The sequence below is a fragment of the Sebastes umbrosus genome, chromosome 9 (assembly GCF_015220745.1).
Source record: "Sebastes umbrosus isolate fSebUmb1 chromosome 9, fSebUmb1.pri, whole genome shotgun sequence".
NCBI classification, from domain to species: domain Eukaryota; kingdom Metazoa; phylum Chordata; class Actinopteri; order Perciformes; family Sebastidae; genus Sebastes; species Sebastes umbrosus.
The window spans coordinates 7,783,988-7,805,536 of record NC_051277.1 but is presented as its reverse complement, the minus strand read 5'-3'; the positions used below and the strand labels follow the sequence as shown (position 1 = coordinate 7,805,536).

The 21,549-nt window shown below is 41.8% G+C and overlaps 1 protein-coding gene across 1 annotated transcript in view; it reads left to right on the top strand.

Annotated features, from left to right (window-relative positions):
• The window catches only part of slit3 (slit homolog 3 (Drosophila)), a 300,273-nt gene that overhangs the window by 150,102 nt on the left and 128,622 nt on the right, over window positions 1–21,549 (top strand). Inside the window, exon 5 of the mRNA XM_037780827.1 lies at window positions 9,175–9,246. Within this exon, the coding sequence (XP_037636755.1) occupies window positions 9,175–9,246 (72 nt within the window). The remainder of the gene's footprint in view (window positions 1–9,174; window positions 9,247–21,549) is intronic.

Below are 21,549 nucleotides of genomic sequence, written 5' to 3'. Positions count from 1 at the left end.
ATAGGTATAGCTACGATCGGTGTATGTGACCAGCCTGCTCACTGCATGTATCAATGGAGTGCAACTGTCTGTTGCTGGCAGGAACACAACCTTTCCCTTTTCTCACCAATATGATTTATTATTCTTGTCAAGTTTTTAGAAGATGAAGAAATCACCTAACTCCCTGCATGTAGCTGGAATTGCATCCTCTTGATGTTACAGAGTGGATAAGATATCCCCTGCTCTTTCAGTAAAACCCACATTTTGTGATTTTCATATTTTAATCTTAATTGAAGGATTACATAGTCCTCTGTGATTTGAGAGAAAATTCCTCAGCTTCTTTGCCTCTCAGAATACAGTAGATAAGCCGAGAAAAACAACACTTGAAAGCAGCGATATCATCTCTCATCAAACAGCTGTTGTCATGTCAGTAATAATGAATAGAATAGAATACTAAAGCTATTGTATTTTGCTTTGATTTAGATGCATATTGTTTATGTTTTGGCAGCTTTTTTCTTCAAATGAATACATCATTGAAGACTTTATACTGTGCGTTACTGCAGCATACATCCATCTCATTACTTGTAAAGCTCACAGGTTTAGTTTTGTAGGACTTGGTGGAATTAATAGTGATCAACTTGTGGTTTGGCAGTTTGGCATCGCCCTCTCTCTCTGTTGGATGTACATGTGAGATGCTAAATCTCCTCCAATAGAGAGACAAAGAGATATCTTTAATCTGTCTGTCTCCAATCTGTCTATCCACCCGTCCCCATAGTATGTTTCTATCTTTTCTCGCCTTCCTTGCTAATCCACGCTCTCCTCCCTCCATCTATCTCTCCTCTCTGCGTCCATTCTAATGTCGTCTCTTGATCCTTTGCTGCTGAAGTTTTATTAGCTCTATAAATGTCCTAAGAGCCTGCAATATCGCTTAGCTAAAGCACCAGAAGAAAAGGACGGACTAACAAGAGGAAAAAAAAGGAAAGAGAGGCAGAGTACTAATATCGCTTAGTCCCGCGGATGACAATTCAAATAAGAAAATATATTAAAACAAAATGGCGTCAGGGACATTAAAGTGAATTAGCCAATTACAAATGACCATGTGTGCGCCCCCGCTGCCTTAACCTCTCCAACAATTTTTTTTTTCCCCCCCAATAGTAACTCATCTAAATTTGTTGGACGTCTTTCGGGCGCGGGGCCAGAAAAGCTTTTATATCCATAAAGGCCTATGGATCACAGAGAATTGCATTAAGCTGTCCAATTTAATTACAGTATCGACAAAACATAATAGATACTTACAGCCTTACGGAGAGCGATGGGTAGAGGAGGGGAGAGAGCGGGGAAGAGAGAGGAGAGGAACGAAAAGTGCAGACAATGTCCATTTATAATGCTGATGCAGTGTATGTATCAACGGAGGCGTTTGAGGAATGCGTGCATGCGTTTGTGTCTATGTAGGTGTGTGTTTGTGTCTCTAACGAAGGATTTGCCAGGGCCCATGAGAGCTTTTGAGAACGCTTAGTTTGATTTAGATGCTACTGCTCCCCGATGGCTGTTTCACTCGCAAACACACACTCTACCGTCCACACACACACACCCACGCACAATCATACACAATGTCACTCGTATACACACACACACCTGTCCACGCACACACACACTGATAAAACTCCACACACACACACACTTAGTTAGATGAGTGTAATGGAGTGAGTTAGGAGAGTGGCTGTCCTGTCCCGTCCCGTCCCAGCCAGCCGGAGCTGTCATCCTCCCGTCCACCGTGATCAATAGAGGGGGGCAATATTTTTATTCATAAAGCGCCCACTTAATTAAATCACAGGGAGCGGAGCGGGGGGATGAATAGAGGAGGAGGATGGATGAGACGGGGGGTTACAAGACGAAGCAAGGGCACCGAGTCAAGAGACTGATGAGGAATTACAAAGACTGGAAAGAGAAAGGCAAAAAGGGGGAGAAATATGGAAGGAGGACCATTCTGTGTGACCTCCATTAAAATAGTACACCAGGACACAGAGGACAAACTTTGAGGTGATATGAGTCTGATGGGAAGCACTTTTTACAGCAACATTTTTCATAAAAATGACATTTATTCTGTTATGTAAAGAGCAAGCATTCAGGGAACACATGCAGTTTGGAAGAAACGTGCTTAACTCGATAAGAAGAATCAAACAAAGGCATAAATGTGAAGATGGAATACCCTTTAGTCCGTAGAGCATCATCAATTTTGAGCCCAAATCAATAGCAGAATTTGGCAATGAAAAAGCTTTAAAATATCCAAAACGTCAGTCCCACCCTGCAGTCCTACTGTCTGCAATGCACTGCCAGCGTGTTGGATAGTACATCCCCCCAGTTTGTTGGCACAAGTCAGAATCACTCAAGTAGAGTAACTCTGCAGCCAAGACGTGAAGGCCGTGGTTGTAATGGGAAGGTTCCAGTTTTGAATGCATGGAGCTTCAGTGTACGTCTGTGGCATTGCCAAAAGGCAGCATTTATAGTCGGTATGTTTTCCCAGGATAAATGAAGGTCAGAAAAAAAGTTGCTATAAGTTCCTTTTCAACTTGGCTAACAAAATAAGAGTTAGAGTATACAAAGACTGAAATCGAGTTATTCCCACTCAGATGCCACATTTAAACAGCAGACCTCCCAGTTTGCTGTTGCATATATATATATACAGTATATATGGGAATATTACGTTCCCATACAACAAAACTGCATTTTGAATTTTGTTGAGGATTACTTTACTTTTTGAATGTAAATGATAGTCAGTGGAAGTCCGTGTCGGGAGGAGGTCAGGTGGTGGATGGGTTAGACAAACACTAGACTTTCGCCCAGTGCTCCGTGTGAAACTTAAAGTCAACGTTTTTTTACTAAACCCAACCCAGTAGTTTTGTTGCGTTCTTGTTTTGTTTTGTTCCCATTTACAGCATTAAATACGTATATAAAACTGTTTAAAAGTGTTGCCGTAATCCCAGAGAAAATACATTTCCCTCCTAACCTAATTGAGAATGCAGTTGCAAATATATATACACTGTATATTAGGCCAATTAAAATATTGAATCACGATTAAACGCATGTTGGTCCGTAGTTAATTGCAAATTAATCGCACATTTCTTATCTGTTCAAAATGTACCTTAAAGGGAGATTTGTCAGGTATTCAATATTCTTATCAACATGGGAGTGGGAAATATGCTGCTTTATGCAAATGTAAGCATATAAAAGCATACAAATTTGCTCAAATCATAACATGGCAAACTGCAGCCCAACAGGCAACAACAGCTGTCAGTGTGTCAGTGTGCTGACTTGACTATGACTTGATCCAAACTGCATGTGATTATCATAAAGTGGGCATGTCTGTAAAGGGGAGACTCGTGGGTACCCATAGAACCCATTTTCATTCACATATCTTGAGGTCAGAGGTCAACGGACCCCTTTGAAAATGGCCGTGCCAGTTTTTCCTCGCCAAAATTTAGCGTAAGTTTGGAGCCTTATTTAGCCTCCCTCACTACAAGCTGGTATGACATGGTTGGTACCAATGGATTCCTTAGATTTTTCTAGTTTCATCAAGACATTTTCATCGTCCTTGTTCATGCTTGCACTCGTTGTGCAGTTACCGGGCAATACTCCGGGAAAATCCATTCATGTATCAATGGAGTGTTGTGCTCATTGTGAGGGAAAAGCTTTAATAGCATTTGTCACCATTTAAACTCGTAACATGAATTGAAAAAGTTATTCTGCTTTTACAGCTCCAAGAACACGTGAATGTAAACAATCTGCTCTCCTAGACATTAAAAGCTTCCCGTACATGCATTGTGTCTTGAAGGCCGCATTTAACAGTAAGTTAAAATGGTATAAAGGACACGTTAATAGTTCCAAAGGTTACAGATAGCACAGGATATTTAAATTACTCTTACAGTACAGGCTGTAATATCTGCTGCATGACTTTGGTCTTACCCTAAAGTAGAGTGCCTTAAAAAACAAGGGGAATATGAGCTAGCCAGCAGTCGATATTTATTACTCTCTTTATGGAACAATATTAAATGCAGTTACAGCCCCCAAGGGAGAGAAAAAGAGACAGACGGAGAGAGAGAAAGTGAGATAGCGGGAGGGGTGGAAAAAGAAAGTGAGAGAAGAAGAAGAAGAAGACAAGGAGAAGAGAAGTCCGAGGCCTGAGCTAACCATTGAAGGTCTCTCAGGTTTCAAAAAAGAAATTGTGCCACCCCTGTCTTCCTTCTTCATCCCTTTTCTTCCTCTCCCTCAATTTTCCTCCTCCTCTCCTCTTTTTCATCTCTCCCCTGGAGCCCAGCCAAGGGTCATCCCTCTTTCTTTCTTCCTCTACAGTCGCTCTTCTTTTAATAAAAGACACACACAAAGATGCATGCCACCAGGTCCACTCTCACTTGCCTGCTGTTTGTGTCACGCAGAGACACACAGATTCTACCTGACACACGGACACACACCTTTGCCGCCCTCCTTGTCATCTCTGGCTAACTGAGACCTCCTGTGACGCCGTCTGACACACAGTCATGTGAAATCAAACAGGCCTGTTTCCACTTCCCCCCGTTGGCAGGTTAATGGTTCAGAGTGGTCCTGGCTCATATCTGGACCAGCCTGAGGGCGGATCCATCTAATATCTGGTGTCTACTGTTACACAAAAAAAGTGTAGGGTGACATAGCCTGGGAGAAAAGTTCATTTGGTCGAGAGAAAAATAGATGTGTGTGTGTGTGTTTTTTGTTTTTATATCTGTATGCTGTGTGTTTGCATGCACAATGTGTGCGTAAAGGGTTAACACCAGTATCCGAGGAGACACTGTTTAGCACTGTGTGTGTTTCTGTGTGTGTGTGTGTGTTAAAGGGTTAACAGTAATATCTGAAGTGGCAAAGGGTGACCTGGCGACTGTTATTATTCTCCTCACATGAATAATGGAACTTAATATGGAGGAGGTGATCGCCGGGAGCACAGACACACACACACACACCCTCACACACCAACGCGACCACCACCACCACCCCCCAACCCGAAGACGATCTCGCTGTCATCCTCAATCGCTCCAGACTTCTAGGGGCCACGGAGAGTCGGCGTGCCCAGAGAGGAGAGGCCTTGGCTGGGGGAACATTAACCGAGGGTGGGGGGTCTGTGTGGTGAAAGGGGAAGGTCTGGAAGACATTTGGTCAAAATTCAATCAATTATACAGTACTTAGGGAGCCATGACAAACATGGAATGGATAATGGAAGGCTATGTTTTCTTCTTCTGCTGCTGTTTGTTGTTCCTCTTCTTCTTCTTCTTCTTTATGTCCTCTCTGTACCCACGAATACTAAACTTAGCTTTTCTTGAACTCTTGTGAACTTTTTGCGCTGTTTGTCTTGTCTCCATGCGGTTCTCTAGATCCCCCGATTCCTCCAAAGATGTGCAGTTGTTTTCATAATCAGTATCACTATAATTTACAGAATTTGTCATCCTAATAGAACTGATGTATAATTCAAACAGCCATCCGTCTCTTTAATAGAATTTTTAAGAGATTAATTGCCTGCTGCCTCCAACGCTGTGGCAATAGAGGAGGACCAAAATGGCTAAATCCAATAATTGAAATATGGGAACAGGCTGGTGTACAAACCATCCAGCTATCCAAATGAGCCATGTTTGTTCCTGTGTGTGTGTGTGTGTGTGTGTGTGTGTGTGTGTGTGTGTGCGTGTGTATGCGTGTGTGTGTGTGTGTGTGTGTGTGTATGTGTGTGGTCGGTCTATCAGTGAGTGTCCTTTTCAAGGACCACAGGCCAATCTCCTGTTGGTGATAGCCTTCGCTCTACTCTAAAGGTCAGCAGGTATGACTCACAGAGAGATGGGAGGAGGACGACTGTTTACATGAAAACATAAAGCAGTTCTGGATGTTGAATGGGTTCAGACACAAACAATACATTATGGTAAAATATAGAGTTATTTTTAATATCTGCTTGTACATAAGGTCATATCGAAACGGTGCCAAATGACAGCCACAGACGTTGCATCTTTAAAGTCACTGAAAGCCTATTTTCTCAATCAGCTTCTTTCTATGAATAATGGGGTCCCTATGTGAACACATTTTTTGCCATCTTTAGAATAGTTTTTGTTATTCTACAGAACGAATTTCGGTGTTTTCTGTTTTGTCTGTGCATCAGTCCGTATTAGCAACATTTGAATTACTCCTTCCATTCTTACCTTTCACAATAAAAGCCCTAGACATATAATATTCGCAGCCGAGTATTTTGCATTTTCGTGCCGTTTATTCGCCACTTCCCCGTTTTGTAAAGGCTTTAACTATAAACACATTTTAGGGATAGGAAACAACCATTTTCTCACTCACTAATTGAATCCTGTCGTACTCATTAAAATCAAATGTGTTATTTTCCAATAAAATGTTGATGAGGTGTCCCTCTTTTGTTTACACCTCCCAAAATGTCACCCAAAGCATTTCCATAACCCTAAAACCGCTTGCACAAATGGACAACCAGTAACCACGCGTATGATGAAAACTCAATTCAAGCCTTGTGACATATGAGTTTTATTATGGCGGCCTAAACGGTGGACTCCCGGAGCTGGTGTCAGTCACTCAGCTGGAGTCATAAAGGCAGACACACAGTCTCATAATGGCTTTTATTTGACTTGGATGGCTTTCCTTCTGTTAGACGCAATAACAAATAAATATCATGCTGGGTAAACAAAACAATAAAAGATTTATTAGCCATGGAACTCCTCTGAAATATGACTTTTTAATGTTTCTTTTTTCTTTATCTTGTTCTCGTCCTCCTGCTTTTTTTTTGTAATCATTCTCCACTCTGTTTGTCAGCAGTCCTCAAAGGCCAGGGCGGTATAAAAGACATGCAAATCATAGAGATAAAAAAGATAGATTTATGGATATAGTTGGACAGTTAGGTAGAGAATAGATATGTAATGGAGAATGATAGAGGGAAAGGAGCGCAGGAGTGATAACAGCTTTGCTTTCTATCTGTTTCCTATTTGCTCTATCAACGTCATCATAGGAGCAACAAAGACAGAAAAAAAGAAAGAAAAAAATCCCATCCCAACCCAAAATGTGTCAAAACCTTCAAAACAAAAAAGTGTAAACACAAGGAATATTTTCCGGCTGTGCTGCGCATTAAAATATCATAACACCATTCCTGTCTGTCAAACGTTCGCCTTTTTTTGTGCTTCTTCGTTACCGCAATCGCTGAGCAAAATTGCACATAAAAGCACATATTTTCTTTGCCTAAAGAGTACACAATGCCAGGCACATACTTTTCCCATCAAGGCCTGGGGAGAAAAAAAAAAAAAAAAAAAAAGCGGGGAACGCTCATCTCTTGTCAAACAAAAGGAATGAGCCAGAAAACACAGGGCTCAAAGGGAAACGTCCAAAACGATGAAACCTTGTTAGTTTGAGGAAATGAGTTTTCTGTTTTCCGAGCACGGCTCGCCAATTAACATTCACAGCCCTAATAAAAGTTGATTGGCTCTGGAATAATGCACAACCAATTTTCCTCCTGTGTACGTGAACGTGGCTATAAATTAGGCGGCGTAAGCATATACAGTATGTATGTGAGGGTTTGTGTGTGTGTGTGGTTGTGTGTGTGTGTGTGGTTGTCTGTCTGTGAAAATTGGCCAATAAGAGGCTGCGTTTCTTAAGTGCGTGACAGGAAAATGTTATGAATATGGTTGGTACATAATTACCTTTCTCCACAGAGAGGTTGGCTGATTTCCATGCTGTGTATACTGTGTGTGTGTGTGTGTGTCAAGGTCAAACAGAAAGCGGTCAGTTGTGATTATCCGAGTGTGTGTCGACTATCTAACATGCGTGGTCATGTATTTGTGTGCTGCCGCTGATTGGCTTTGTTAGCACATGTGTGTGTTTAGTGTGTGTGTGTCTTTAACTCGGGCCTGACTGGCAGGAGTATAGGGTGATTAGCTTGTCTGATATTTCATACCTCTCTAATTACATTGTGCTTTCTGAACCCGGTTTGCCTGCCAGGCCTTCTCCCCCCAACAAACAACACTAATAGAGTTAAGGCCAGGCTGTTGTGTCATGTCAGAAATCATTTGGCTCATATCGGTATTCATTACGGAGGAAGAAAAAGGAGGAAAAACAAAGTTAGCGGGGCGGTTGGATTATATGTGCTGCTTGTGCGGTGTGTGTTAAAAGACCAGCGTGTAACAATTAGGGGGATCTATTGGCAGAAATGGAATACAATATTAATAAGTGTGTTTTCTTTAGTGTATAATCACCTTAAAGTGAGAATTGTTTTGTTTTCGTTACCTTATAATGAGCTGTTTATATCTACATAGGGAGAGGTCCTCTTCACGGAGTCCGCCATGTTTCTACAGTTGCCCAGAACAAACGTTACTCTCTCCCGTCACCGCCGCTCTCTCTCTCTTGCTTCACCACTCACATCCCACGTAAACACACACTCTACGCACTGGCTCTGCTCCAACTGGCTCTAGAGAGGACCAGTTGTGTTATCGCTTTGCACACAGTAGCTCTCCAATACACTTGGCTTCAGTGCTATATAGACCTCACTGCTAGACACCGCCAGATTCTACACACTGTTCCTTTAAAGAGAAAGAGGAAACACCTGAGGGGGAGAAAAGCATATATGTTGCATGATGGTGGTATTAAAATGTGTGTGTGTGTTCTCGGGTTTCTCAGAAAAACCGCCAGAGCAACCCTGCGCTGTTGGAGGGCTTTAGTTAGTAGAATAAATAAACCTTTTTACATTAAAAACACACATTCAACACACACACTCTGGTCCTTTATTCTTTCTTCCTCCATCCTCGTTCTCTCCACGCCTCTGCCTCTCCATTAATCACACGCACACACACTTCAAGGCAGTAGATGGACTCGTGCCAGCAGTATTTCTGATAGTTCCTTTTGTCTTTGAAGCTCTTTGGACCAAATTGTTCCACTGATCATAAATGTCATATATCATCCTCTCTCTCCCTTTCTCCCCATCTCTTCCTCCTTCTGTGCCTTTGTACCGTAATCGCCTCTCTGTGTGTGTGTGTGTGTGTGTGTGTGTGTGTGTGTGTGTATACTGTATGTGTGTGTGTGTGGTGTAGATCAAATGTTTGTGGTTTTGTTTATCATTTGACTCCATATATGTTTGAGTGCTCAGAATACCTCAACTAATGTCCGGTGTCTCTCTCCTTCTCTCTCCAGAGACCTCAGCGAGAACCAGATTCAGGCGGTTCCGAGGAAAGCTTTCAGAGGAATCACAAGTGTCAAGAACCTGTAAGCGCAATCACTCCCTTCCTTTCCTTCTCCCGCCTCACCCGTCACCTCTATCTTTTCCTCTCGGTTCTTTGTGTTATTGAGCCCAATTTTCTATTATCATCTCACAAAAAAAAGTTGATCCCAATTGCTGCAGTAGTTTATTTAATGTTTCCTTTTTTTAACCCCTTAAATCTCACTGACCCAGCTGCTGGCTCAGTTAGCACAAACTCATCCAGGAGGCTGAATTTTGAAGGAAATGTGTACAATATGATGCCCAGGAATCTTTCTGTTTAAAGTAATGTTGCAGCCATAAAAGCAGCAAGTCTGTGGTTTACATATTTCACTTAGTGTAAACATCATATATGTGTTATACCAACCCGATATCACACCAAAGCGTTTAATATACCCGTCTGTACACCAGAGGATAGCGTGTCAGTTTCCCGTTTTTTCTTGCCACTGTCGCACCAAGTGCATGCTCATGGGGGACCTCTTGTTGGGTCTCTAAATTATAGAGTACGGTCTAATCCTGAAGAAACAAATCACCGGCACTCACAGATAAAGAGTCTTTTTTGGTTTATTCTGGGCAATCAAACGTGAACGAATGTGTTTCAGCTATAAGCCGTCATCAGCGTGATCCAACGAGACGTATTGCCAGTATAAATACTTCAGGTGAGACACAGACAAGGGATTACATAATTACCTACAGTCTAGACCTGCACTATATCAAAAGCATCCTGAGAAAACATCCGTCATGATTTGACGCTATTTGAAAATAAAATAAATTGAATTGAATAGAATTGAATCCCACAAGTCTCCCTTAAGTGGTCTTTCTCACTGTATATACTACGTAAGTAGCTCTGAAGTTAGACTTCCGTCACTACACCTTCATGCAGGCTATAATATTCACACCGCGACAGCGACACAAAACGTGACACTGACACGCTTTCTTCCGGTGGACAGGCAGGTCTATTACACGCTTTGCCGTGAGACAGGACTGGTTATACTCTCTGACAGTGTGGAATAAGATGACTTTTCCAACATTAAAGCTATGTAAAGGGGAAAACTGTACGTTAGGAACATAAATTTAACCGGTATACATGGTGTGCATATTCTAGGTTTGATCACAGAGCATTGGAGGAAATCGGTGTTATTCCTAGACATCAAATCTCATTTCTGAATCACAAATTTGGTTTAGATTAGTTTCACATGACGTGTCTGTTATTTCCATCTTCCTCCTGACTCTATTTAGAATCTTTCCACCTCCCCCCTATAATCCCACTTTTCTCATCTTCTTCTTCTTCTTTCTCCTCTCTTCCTGTCCGGAGAGGTTTTTGTCCTCACGTCAAGCGCTCAATAACCCCCTGTCATTTATTCATGACGTCCTAATCACCAATAGTGTGATCAATAGGCTGCCTGATCAATGCTGCTCATCAATAACGGCTGATCAATCCGGCCTGATGCTGCATAGGAAACTACTAGACAGACTCTTGGGGGTAAACAGTGTCCTCAATGTGTCAGAGTTCGATATAGGGTGAGATAGAGTAGAGTAGAATAGAACAGAATAGAAATGTATGGGACAATAAAGCTGCTTTAAGCTGAAAAAAAAAGCAGATTTGCTCAACAAATCTTCTCAGTGTAAATTAAAGTTTGCTGTTGTGTTTCATCAGTCATGGCTGACATGACAGAGGGAAGGATAGAAAAACAGAGCCGAGCATAATAACTACAAGATGCAAAAAGATAATAGCCCGTCCTTCTGGAAGCCGCACAAGCTTTATTTCACTACTAGAGCTGTCGGCTGACAAGAAAACAAACACATAAACAATATGCTTTGGCTAAATGAGAAGAGAGGGAGATGATTGGGATCTTCAAACACAGATTGTCTTCAGCAGTGATTCCACTACGATGTGAACAAATAACACTTTTTTGACCATGAGCCATGTGTGGGAAGACATTGAGTTAGTAGAATAAGATAAAAAGTTCCAAAAAATGGATTTTAACTTGGAAGTAAATACATCATCATCGCAATCACCGATGCAAAGATGGGTCATATTTGATTGCATGCCGACTGTATTTGTCATATTTATCTGCTGGACCAGTGCTGGGTGAAAATAAATCATCATTTATTCCATTCCATTATGCCAATGAAGATCATGTAATATGATTGAAAGCTCCAGAACAGCTTCAAATAGAAGTTGTTGTTTTCTTAGCACTATGTGAGATTAGCCGTGGACAGACAGACAGACAGACAGAAACAGAGATGCACACACGACCCTGAATACACAATCTCCTGGTGGAGATAATTACAAGAAGCACTTGAATTTATTACTAGTACATCCATATCACCTTAAAATATTAACTAATGTGTCCTTGAGTTGTGATGATTTATGTGTTTCCAGCACTTTTTCATTGGGCAATCTGTGAATTGATTAATATGCGTCTTGCTACAGATCAGTAATTCAGAGTTAGGCGACAGGCAAATGTGCTCTTCTGCTTAGTTTCCTCTCCCAAGTGTGATGTAAGTTCAATATGGCCGCCAAAGTCCACAGGAGATTATTACTCTTAAGTTAAATGGACCTGAAAGTGCCTGTACTTTGTACTCTGTACTCTGTACTGTGTGTGTGTGTGTGTGTGTGTGTGTGTCAGTGAGAAAGTGTCAGCTCTCATGGCTGGGCTCCAACCCTTTGAGTTCAGTTTGGTCTCTGATCATCTGATCCACTCTCCCTTCTCACATCGGACACAATCCAAACTAAACACTGCGCCCCACATCACCTATTTGACCTCAGACTCTCAGGTATTTCACAACTATTTGAAGTTTGATGCCAGAAAACGGCAGAGCAAATCATATCTTAGCTGCAACGTTGCAGCACCTTGCATATCTTTAACATGCATACATCCAGAGTAGGTTCGCTGGTTAGAAAAAAAGATCATGGTTTGTGTTCAAATTATTAATATAACAACATAAAAACGTAACGTAACAACCGTAACGATGCAACAAAACCACCATAGTTAGGTTTAGGAAAGAACTGGGCTTAAAACTACTACATTTGTACAGTGAAAATGACATAGAATGTTGTGAACACGGGACACAAACAAACAACTGATTGTAACATGACGCACGGGACACGAACAGCGGTCTCCTGGGTGAAAACCTCTTGTCCATCCACACCACCCGGTGTGTCTTTTTTCGCTCTTTAAACTCTACGTCACTTGCTCTGACCGAATGCAAAAACGTTGGCATTCAACGTACCCATTGTTTGCAGAAACGTCCAATGCCAACATTTTTCCTGGTGACTGGGCTGTTTGCCGAGCATGCGAGCTCTTTAGAAGAAGAAGAAGAAGAAATTAAGAAAGGCACTTTATTAATCCCCGAGGGGAAATTACAATTTTTTCACTCTGTTTTATACAGGACACACACACACACGCACAAACAGGACCTATACATGCGTTAATGAGAGAGATGTCAGAGCGAGGGGGCTGCCCCTTACAGGCGCCCCGAGCAGTTGGGGGTTTGGTGGCTTGCTCAAGGGCACCTCGGCAGTGCCCAAGAGGCAAACTGGCATCTCTCCAGCGACCAGTTCAGACTCAGTACTTGTAGAGTACTTATCGGTAGTTCCCTGCGTCACATTCATACATTTACACACGTTTACACCTGAGAGCTGCCCAGTGTAACCACAGTCTCCTACGGCCGTCCCACTGAGCACCTCCAATATACAGCAAGTACAATTCAATATGAGTTTCCAGACTTTGCACAATAGATATATTCCACTTCCTGCCCTCACAGTCCCTTTTTAGAGTAGAATAAAATTCCTTTAATGTTATTGCACAATGAAAAAAACACATAATCTACTGAAGGAGATAAACATCAATTTAAAGTAAAACAGCAATGTTTTTCACTTAACAAAAGCTCGCAATGCTTCAAGGAGAAGAATAGAAGTTACTGGCAGACACTTAACGTTGTATTGCCAGATGCGGCTCTTCACTTCCTGCCAACGCTATAAAGTCGTGTCAATCATATTTGACGGTAAAATTGTCTCCGTTAAAATGTTTTGCACTGAATTGCTTTGACCTACAAAGTGACTCATTTTACTTTCACTTTTTCTGCCAAAATTCGGAGTGACTCAGGCTTAATGAGATCATTCATTTCTTCCTCCTCGGGTTTTGACGTTTTACAGCACCTCCACATCCTCCTTCTTCTCCCTATATCTCCTCATCCTTTCTTCCTCCCTCCATGTTTTCCTTTCCCCTCAGATTGCATCGCTCCCTTTCCTCCTCTCTCTCTCTGTCTTCCATCGCTTCCTGCTCATCACATCTTCATTCTTCTTATTTCTCTTATCCCGGCGTCTATCAATCTTTCCTCCCTCTTTCTTTCCTTTTTTCTGCTCTCCATCCATTCCTTCCTCACCATCCCTCCATTCCCAGCTCCAACTAGCCACCTCTCTTCACTTCTCTCTCCCACTTTTTCCTCCCTTCTTCCTCTCCCTCCCCCCTCCATCCCTCCATCCCTCCCTCCATTAGACAAGGTGACTCCTGCAGTAAAAGGCTCCAGCCCTCCATTATGCCACAGAGTAAAAAAACCTTCATGACATTCTGTCCCTGGTGGACACAGCATTGATTTTCCCGTATGTCTCTCCCCCCCTCCCTCACTTTATCTCTCTCCCCCCTCACTCTCACTTTCTCTTCTGTCTCTCTCTCTCTCTCTCTACGTCTATGTCTCTCGCCCTTTCTGTCTCACTCACTCTGTTTCTCAGAGGCTATGGTCTCCATCCCTCTCTCTCTCTCTCTCGGTTGTTCCCTTTCATGCTGCCTGGTGGCTAGCATAGTATCCATTTATTGCACTTCTTCACACACACACACACACACATGGACCCTGTCGACCCCGCTATCAGATTGACTGCTTTGCTGAAACTGCCAAGAACCTGGCAAATACGATTACTGTGGTCTTCTGCTAACCTAAGGAGACAGGTATACGCCATACATCTATGTGGAGGTGTTTGTGTGTGTACATGTGTGCGCCCCTATACATTGTGCTGACTGCTGGTCCTGTCATCCCCCTAAACTCAACCTGTCAGTCAAACTACACATGATAAAGGTAAATGTAGAGTTAGAAAACACTGAGCCAAAATTCCTGTAATACGCTCCGTGTTTTATGTTTTTTTTTTTTACTGCCGTACGTCATATTCTGGATGCTTATCTATCGCATCTAATCTTATCTAATCCGATTTTCTATGATCTAATCTTGTCTCGTCTTGTCTGGTCTCGTCTTGCCTTGCCAGAAAAGTCATCATGTTAACCGCACCAGTCAATGTCCAACAACGTTGTTCTTTTGGCATCTAACACATCTGCTTTCCTCGCTGCTCCTGAGCTCATAACAAAATCATGCAGCAGGGAAAAAGTGTCTGATTCCTTCTGAAAAACAAGACGCCATAGAATCGCACATTTTTTCCAAGTAATCTGTGTCGAGTGTGATCACTGGTGGCGAGTTCCTAACCGAGCACGGCAGCTGGATTCTCACAAGAATTACGCGGGAATCGTGGGAGCACATCTCACATGAAAATCCATTTCGTCAGGCTTCAAGTAAATTTAAACTTTAAAGGTATAATATGCAACAACTTCTTGGAAAACAATGTATAGACTGATACATAAATGATCCCTCTCAATCATCACTTCTGCCCACTTAAAGTGTGTGGCAGTGTCTGTTTCTGCAAAGACCTTGCAGCTCTCTGCCTGTAGTTTCTCTTTTCTTCTTATTTTGCTTTACTTTGGACGCTGCTGGGCGTCTGCCAACAGCCTTTAGGCCCTATTTTGGGAGTGTAACCCCCAGCCAATAACAGCACGCAGGGTGTGCAGCCCGTTCAGGTGGTCAAATGACGCCTCTCGGCTTCTTATACCAAGGCACAAGCAATAGGCTATACGTTGAAGGGCACAAGTCCCCCTTTAGATGCTTTGCGGACGTATTTGACAGATGAGAATGGGTTTGTTACATCGCTATAGCGGCTGTTGTTCGCTGCTATTGTTGTGTCAGTTTGACCGAGGCACACACACACCAGGCAGAGAGGACAGCCTGCCTTTCGCCTACATTCATTCAAAATCTGGCAACTCGGCACCTTCCCGCAGGGTTGTACGGAGGTGTGCAGAGTTAGTGGGTGTTTATTTGTGTTTTAGAACGTAACCGTCGTGAAACAATAAAAAATTAACATTTAATTTCTCTAATTCACTGTTTTGTTCTCATTAACACCTCTGTTCATTCCATAGCTCGCTCAGCCATCACTTCTCTCACTCTCCCTCTCAGCTCATTAAACTGAGGACGACTGGCCAACTTTGAATGAGTTTACAAACACCGACCGACAACTGTTGCATATTATACCTTTAAAAAATCGTTTGTGGCCGGCAAGCCAGACCAAAGGCCAGTCAGCGTCCTTTGAGGAGCTACTGGCGTGCGGGCGTGGCTTCGGTGTGTAACGACGCACAGAGAGGTGACTCTAAACAACAATCGCAGCTCCTGAAGAGGTTAGCGTAGCTGCAATAGCATCAGTTATATCAGAACTGGAGGGTATTTCTTCATTGAAAGAAGAGCAAAGGACGGCACTGAAGGCTTTTCTCGATAGAAAAGATGTTTCCGCTCCAATGACAGCTTCTCAGATGGTTCTGTGTAACAAACCATCTGGCGGTTCAGGTTAGCAAGTTCCTTCTGCGTACATGAAGTGACAAATCGAAAATGAAATACACATAAACAGTGTTAAGCAAGCTCTCCGTCAACAGGAAACTGACTGACCCTTTGCACCACCACCTCCGCCATAAGACCAAAAGATGAATAAATTACAGTGTGTGGTGTGGGCAGCGTGCTGAAGTGAAATGATTTCTGAGGATTTAAATTATCCCATCTTATGCTGCCTATTTGAGCCACCAAAGTTAAGCCACTGTACCTAGTGCAGTCTTAACACGGATGTAAAACCTATTGCTTGACCTTGACTCTGTCTCTGTGACCAACAACCTCTAGGACTGCAGCTAACAAGCTACATGAACTGGATTGTGCCTGCTTTGTTCATTCTGAGGGGTCAAAGATAGAAATATATCTGTAAAACATGTTCTATCTGAAAGAGACATTCTCACAGCCAAGCAATTATAGCCAGAGTTTATGTGCATAATGTTCAACAATAACATTTACCCCCTCGTGCGATTTTCCCAAGGACGCTGGTGAATTCATTCAGATAAAATAAAAAAAATCCAACAACTCAATACATTGTTTCACGTGTTGCAGAGACCTCGTTTAAATGTTTGATGTCACAACTCATTCAATTCCTTCAGGGTGCAATTTGAGGCAAGCTGGTTTGCAAACATAAGAACATAAAATTATGATAAACTATTAATTCACACAATGAAAAAACACTAAATATATTCACATAAAGATAAAAAATCAAATAACAGTAAAGATTAGAAGCAATCATTAAAAAAGTTAACTATGCAGGTGGTAATGTTGAACATGACACATCCCTCCTCTGTTAGCATAGAGTGTCATACACTAACACACCATAGGATAGGTTCACATTTAAAATCTTTTCATTGCCATACTGTTGCTCGCTTTGGTCCAAGTTTACTTCCTGTCAGCTACCTCATTAACAAACATTGGAACAGGAAATACAACGGGGCCCATTGAGAATGTTAATGTTGTCAAGTTTGAAAAGGTCTTCACTGTCATACAGGAGAGTATATTTAAAGGTTTTTATACATACTTTTCTGAGCCATGAGTGACAACCTCAACCATCCTGATGCAGTAAACCCCAGTCAACTTGTACCCCAAACACAGACTGTATATAAGAAGTGGACGTAGTCACCGTGACGTCAGCCATTGGTTTGTGGACTACCGTTCTGAAGCTTCGAGTTCGACATTTTGGCCGTCGACATGTTGGTTTTTTGCAAACAAAAGTGGCACGAGAGGGTGGAGCTAAGTACAACCGAACGCTGAATAAGATATTTTTAGGCGACCAAGATGTTGCAATCAACTTTCATGAAGTGAAAAAACACTTTGAAACAGTTGAAGCTCTAAGACGAAAACCCGGACAACTCCCAGACCGGACAATGCCGTGGTAGTGACCTGTCAATCACAAGGTAGCCACGCCCTAAAGCATACCATGCTTTATGGTCTATTTGACTCTAAATGGGATCATAATTTACTAAATGAACATCATGCTGTATTGAAGAAGACTTGAAACTAGCGATTGAGACCATAAACTCATGTTTACAATGTTTACTGAGGTAATAAATCAAATGAGAAGTAGGCTCATTTTCTCATAGACATCTATACAATCACACTTCTTTCAACAACCAGAGGAGTCGCCCCCTGCTGGCTATTAGAAAGAATGCAAGTTTAAGGCACTTCACAACCGGAGGATGCCGACTGATCCTAAAATAGAATAATCTTAAAAAAACGTTTTCCTCTGACATGCAGATATATTTGATGTATTATAATATGATGAGATTCTGTCAGACTGCTATTTAAACCTATATCCTTGAAACCTATATAAAGGTTATACTCATAATATTCAGTAGCTACTTTCTGTTTACAGGGAGGAGAGACAGATAAATGGGATCAACCACAGACGCTGTTTTGTGTACACTTTACAGTCACGCTTAAATCACAACATGTGTGAGTCAGTCATGCTGGGAGGCATATAGCTGCAGTTGGCTTACAGAGACGCATGGACGCATCAGATAAGATACAGCTGTTTCATATGCCCTCACATTACACCTCAGTGGCCACACAGACACGCTTTTTTTATCTTCTGCCGCCATCACGTCCTCATATTGTACCTTGTTTTCCATCTGCCTGCCTTCTCGCTCTCTTGCCCACTTTTTTTTATTGTTACAAAATGTAATTCATTTTCCCCCACTGAGTCCACCCATGCTCAACATTTACACACCCCTAGCACCTTCAGGTGCTTTGGAAGAATGTGTTCAGAGAATGTAATATGTAATTTCTTCCAACAATACAACCTTACATTATTCCAGTGTAAGAAGAACTAAAAAAGAACCATGGCTTTACTTCTTTACCTTTTTTCCTTCCTGTCACCCTCTCCTTTCACTTCTCCCTCGTAAAACGCCTCCACACTTCACGCTTCCCTACCCACAATGCAGTGCAGGATGGCCGTTTGTTTGAATTATGACTACAGCGCCTTAGAGAGAGGTGAGAACATTGTGTCGGCTGTGCACGCGCACACACACACATGTTTCTTACCTGCACTGTTGTGTGTCTTTGTCATTGCAGATGTTTGCCTTCAGTTGTTTTTGTGTTTACCACAATTCCAAGAATGGACAGCCAGAGCCAGATATATATCTAGCAAGTGTTTGTTGAAAATATAGAGAAAAAAGATTAATAATGTCCGTCCTTTAGAGAGCAGGACATCTTTAAATGAAGGTGACACCAGGGGAGATAACGCACACATACTTCACGGTGCCATTTCTTCCCCGATCAAGCATTCAAAGCTGTGCACCAATATGCACAAAGTGGCAAGGAAGAGCAATGAAGACATGATAGCCTGCTTCCTGAAATGGTTTACTCAGATTCCCATCATTCTTTGCCCCCCTGCTTCCTTAAATGGCAGGATGTGGCTAATTCATTAAAGGTCATGACCAATCGAGACAGGAGGGAGAAAATGTCAATAGCTTTGTCTAAATTTTAACTTATTTAGCGAGACAGGGTTCCCCAAACAGTCGCATTTTTCATCACAGTGATGGGATTTAGTTTTGACGTAGAATTTACTTAAACTCATTCACACAATCGTCAAAGAGTAGTGGTTAGATTCAGCGAGAGACAGAGACACTTCTATTCTTTTGCACAAACCATCAAATTAGATTTTCGCAGTGTTGCCTTTATTTGACTTGAACTTCAACATCAGACAAATGTTTCCATCTCTTCTCACTGTTTATTTAACAGAGTTATAAAATTCCTAAATCCACTTCAAGCGAATGTGCGTTTATATTCAATTTGTCTAATTCGATATGCAAAAAAAAGGACTTGGATGGAAAGCCACTTGGTATCCTCGACTGCATGTATCTCGGTAAGCGGTGGCCTTCTAATTATAAAACATGCACATGGTTTCCTGTACCCTTGAACATCACTAAAAGCAGAGGAATCATTTGCAAGTCCAAGCCCGGTATTGTGCAAATCCTCATTTACTGCATGAAGGCTACGTGCAGTATGTCCATCCACCCTGCATTGGCTTCATTCCCAACACATCCATCCTTAATCCACTTACATCTACCGCTCATCCTTCAACCCTCCTGTGTTCTTCTGTCTTTTACTTATTTTCTCATTTCTTTACTTTTTGGCTTTTCAATCTCCAACCTCCCTCTCCTCTACTACTCATCTGGTCCTTTGCTTTCCTCTCTCCAGCAGACCACCATTTCTTTTTTATTTCTTTCATCTCTCCATGCTCTCAATGTCTTGTTGCATGTCTCTTTTCTGCCTTCCTTCCTTCCTTTGTTCCTTTGAATCCTTTCACCAGTTCTCATTCTCATACAATACTTTTCTTCCCTCTTTCAGTTTTCCTCTTCAACCCATTAACCCCAGTGGTGTTTTTGTTTACTCACCTTCTCATTGCTCATCTTTCTTGGTATGTTTCAATCTAAACTGCAGACTAGCAGTTACGAGACAAAGCAATACAGTATGTTTGCTTGACAAAAAAATGGGAAAGATGAGCGGATTCAAAGTTTATGTAAAAGTGCAACGGCTTTGAATATTTAAGGGAAGTTTTGGTTACCAAATGTTTTCCGAAAGTTTCCTCCCAAGAAGCCCTCTAGCAGCCATTGTATTTATGACAGGGGTGATGAAGGAAGTAAGATGATGTAAGATGTTGTTGTAGGGCAGTGGTTCTCAAACTTTTTCTGTCATTCCCCCCTTTGTAGGAAGAAACATGTTCACGCCCGAACTACTCAGTGCAGCCCTACTTCGTCATAATTTCTTTTGATGACCTTCAGATGAGCAGATTGTCTTTTTCACCTCCGAAGCATCGTCTGTTTTTATTTTTGTCCTTGTCAAATATCTGTCCGTTCTGTCAAACTACAGACTACCTGTCTGAATGAACACCATTGCTACCATGGAAAGAGACAATTTGTTTACTGTTCGGCCGTGAAAATGATTCCAACGTCAAAACATTAATTGCTCATCACATTTTCCCCCGGGGCACGCGTGCACCCCGTGACATGCGGCCCCTCAGTTTGAGAACCACTTTTGTTGAGTGACAAAGTCCACGAAGAGAAGAAGTCAGGGTGGATGGATGGTTCTTGTTTCAAACAGACAGTCAGCGTTGGATCCTTTTAATCATGATCGTGATCCTCCCCTAACCATAACCAATTATTTGTTATTGTAACCATGACGATAAAGTAGTCATTTTAACCCAAACCATGATCTTTCCATAAATCTAACCAAGTAATTTTTGTGCCTTAACCTCACTGTCACATCATAAGATGTATTTGTTTTCCAACAATGATCAGTGATGGTTTTTGGTCACAGACAAATGACGATCGATGATCAGAAAACGCTTCTATGTGTCATTCTGGAGTCTTTGTCATGTGTCATTGTAGTTTAATTTGAAGGACTTGTTGGACTTGGATTGTTTTTCAGCTGTCACATGTCTTTGGAGTTTAGTCCTTTGATTGTTAAAACGTAAGACATTGTGATTAGAGACTTAGTGGAAGAAAAAGTTCCACTTCGGAACAATAACACTCATAAATAAAGCCAAAATTGATGTAACTATACATTTACCAGCAGTTTAACTCTCCCACAATTGGATCCTATATACATCCCACACTATAGAAAGTGATGACAGAGCTATGCAGCAATTTGGTGACTCACACCATGAAACTCCTTATCGAACACATTTGTTTTCTTGTAAGATTGAAGTGAGATTTGCTTCTGTCTTCTGTGTTGAGCATATAAATCTAAAAGAGGCTCGCAGGCAATCCGGAAAGTAGTTATTTCTGTTGTCGTTTACCTCACAATGGCCGCATTTGACCAAAACACTACACAATGATCTATTGAAGTAGTGTTGAGATGAAAGGAGCCACAGCACATCGCTGTTTATTCAGTGTTTCCAATATGTCTCCATCACTACTCATTCTGTGATGTCTTTATCAACAAAAATGTTGTGTCACGCAAATGGGAAACCGTTTTTTGGTAATTTCCAGTCAAACATTTGTGCTGTTTACATTAATTTCCAGATTTGTTGAAGCATTATTTGTTGATATGGATTGGATGGGAACCCAGCTAGTGTATCCTCCAACCCTCCCTCGGTCCTTTCATTAATTACTCAGTCAGTAGTGGTT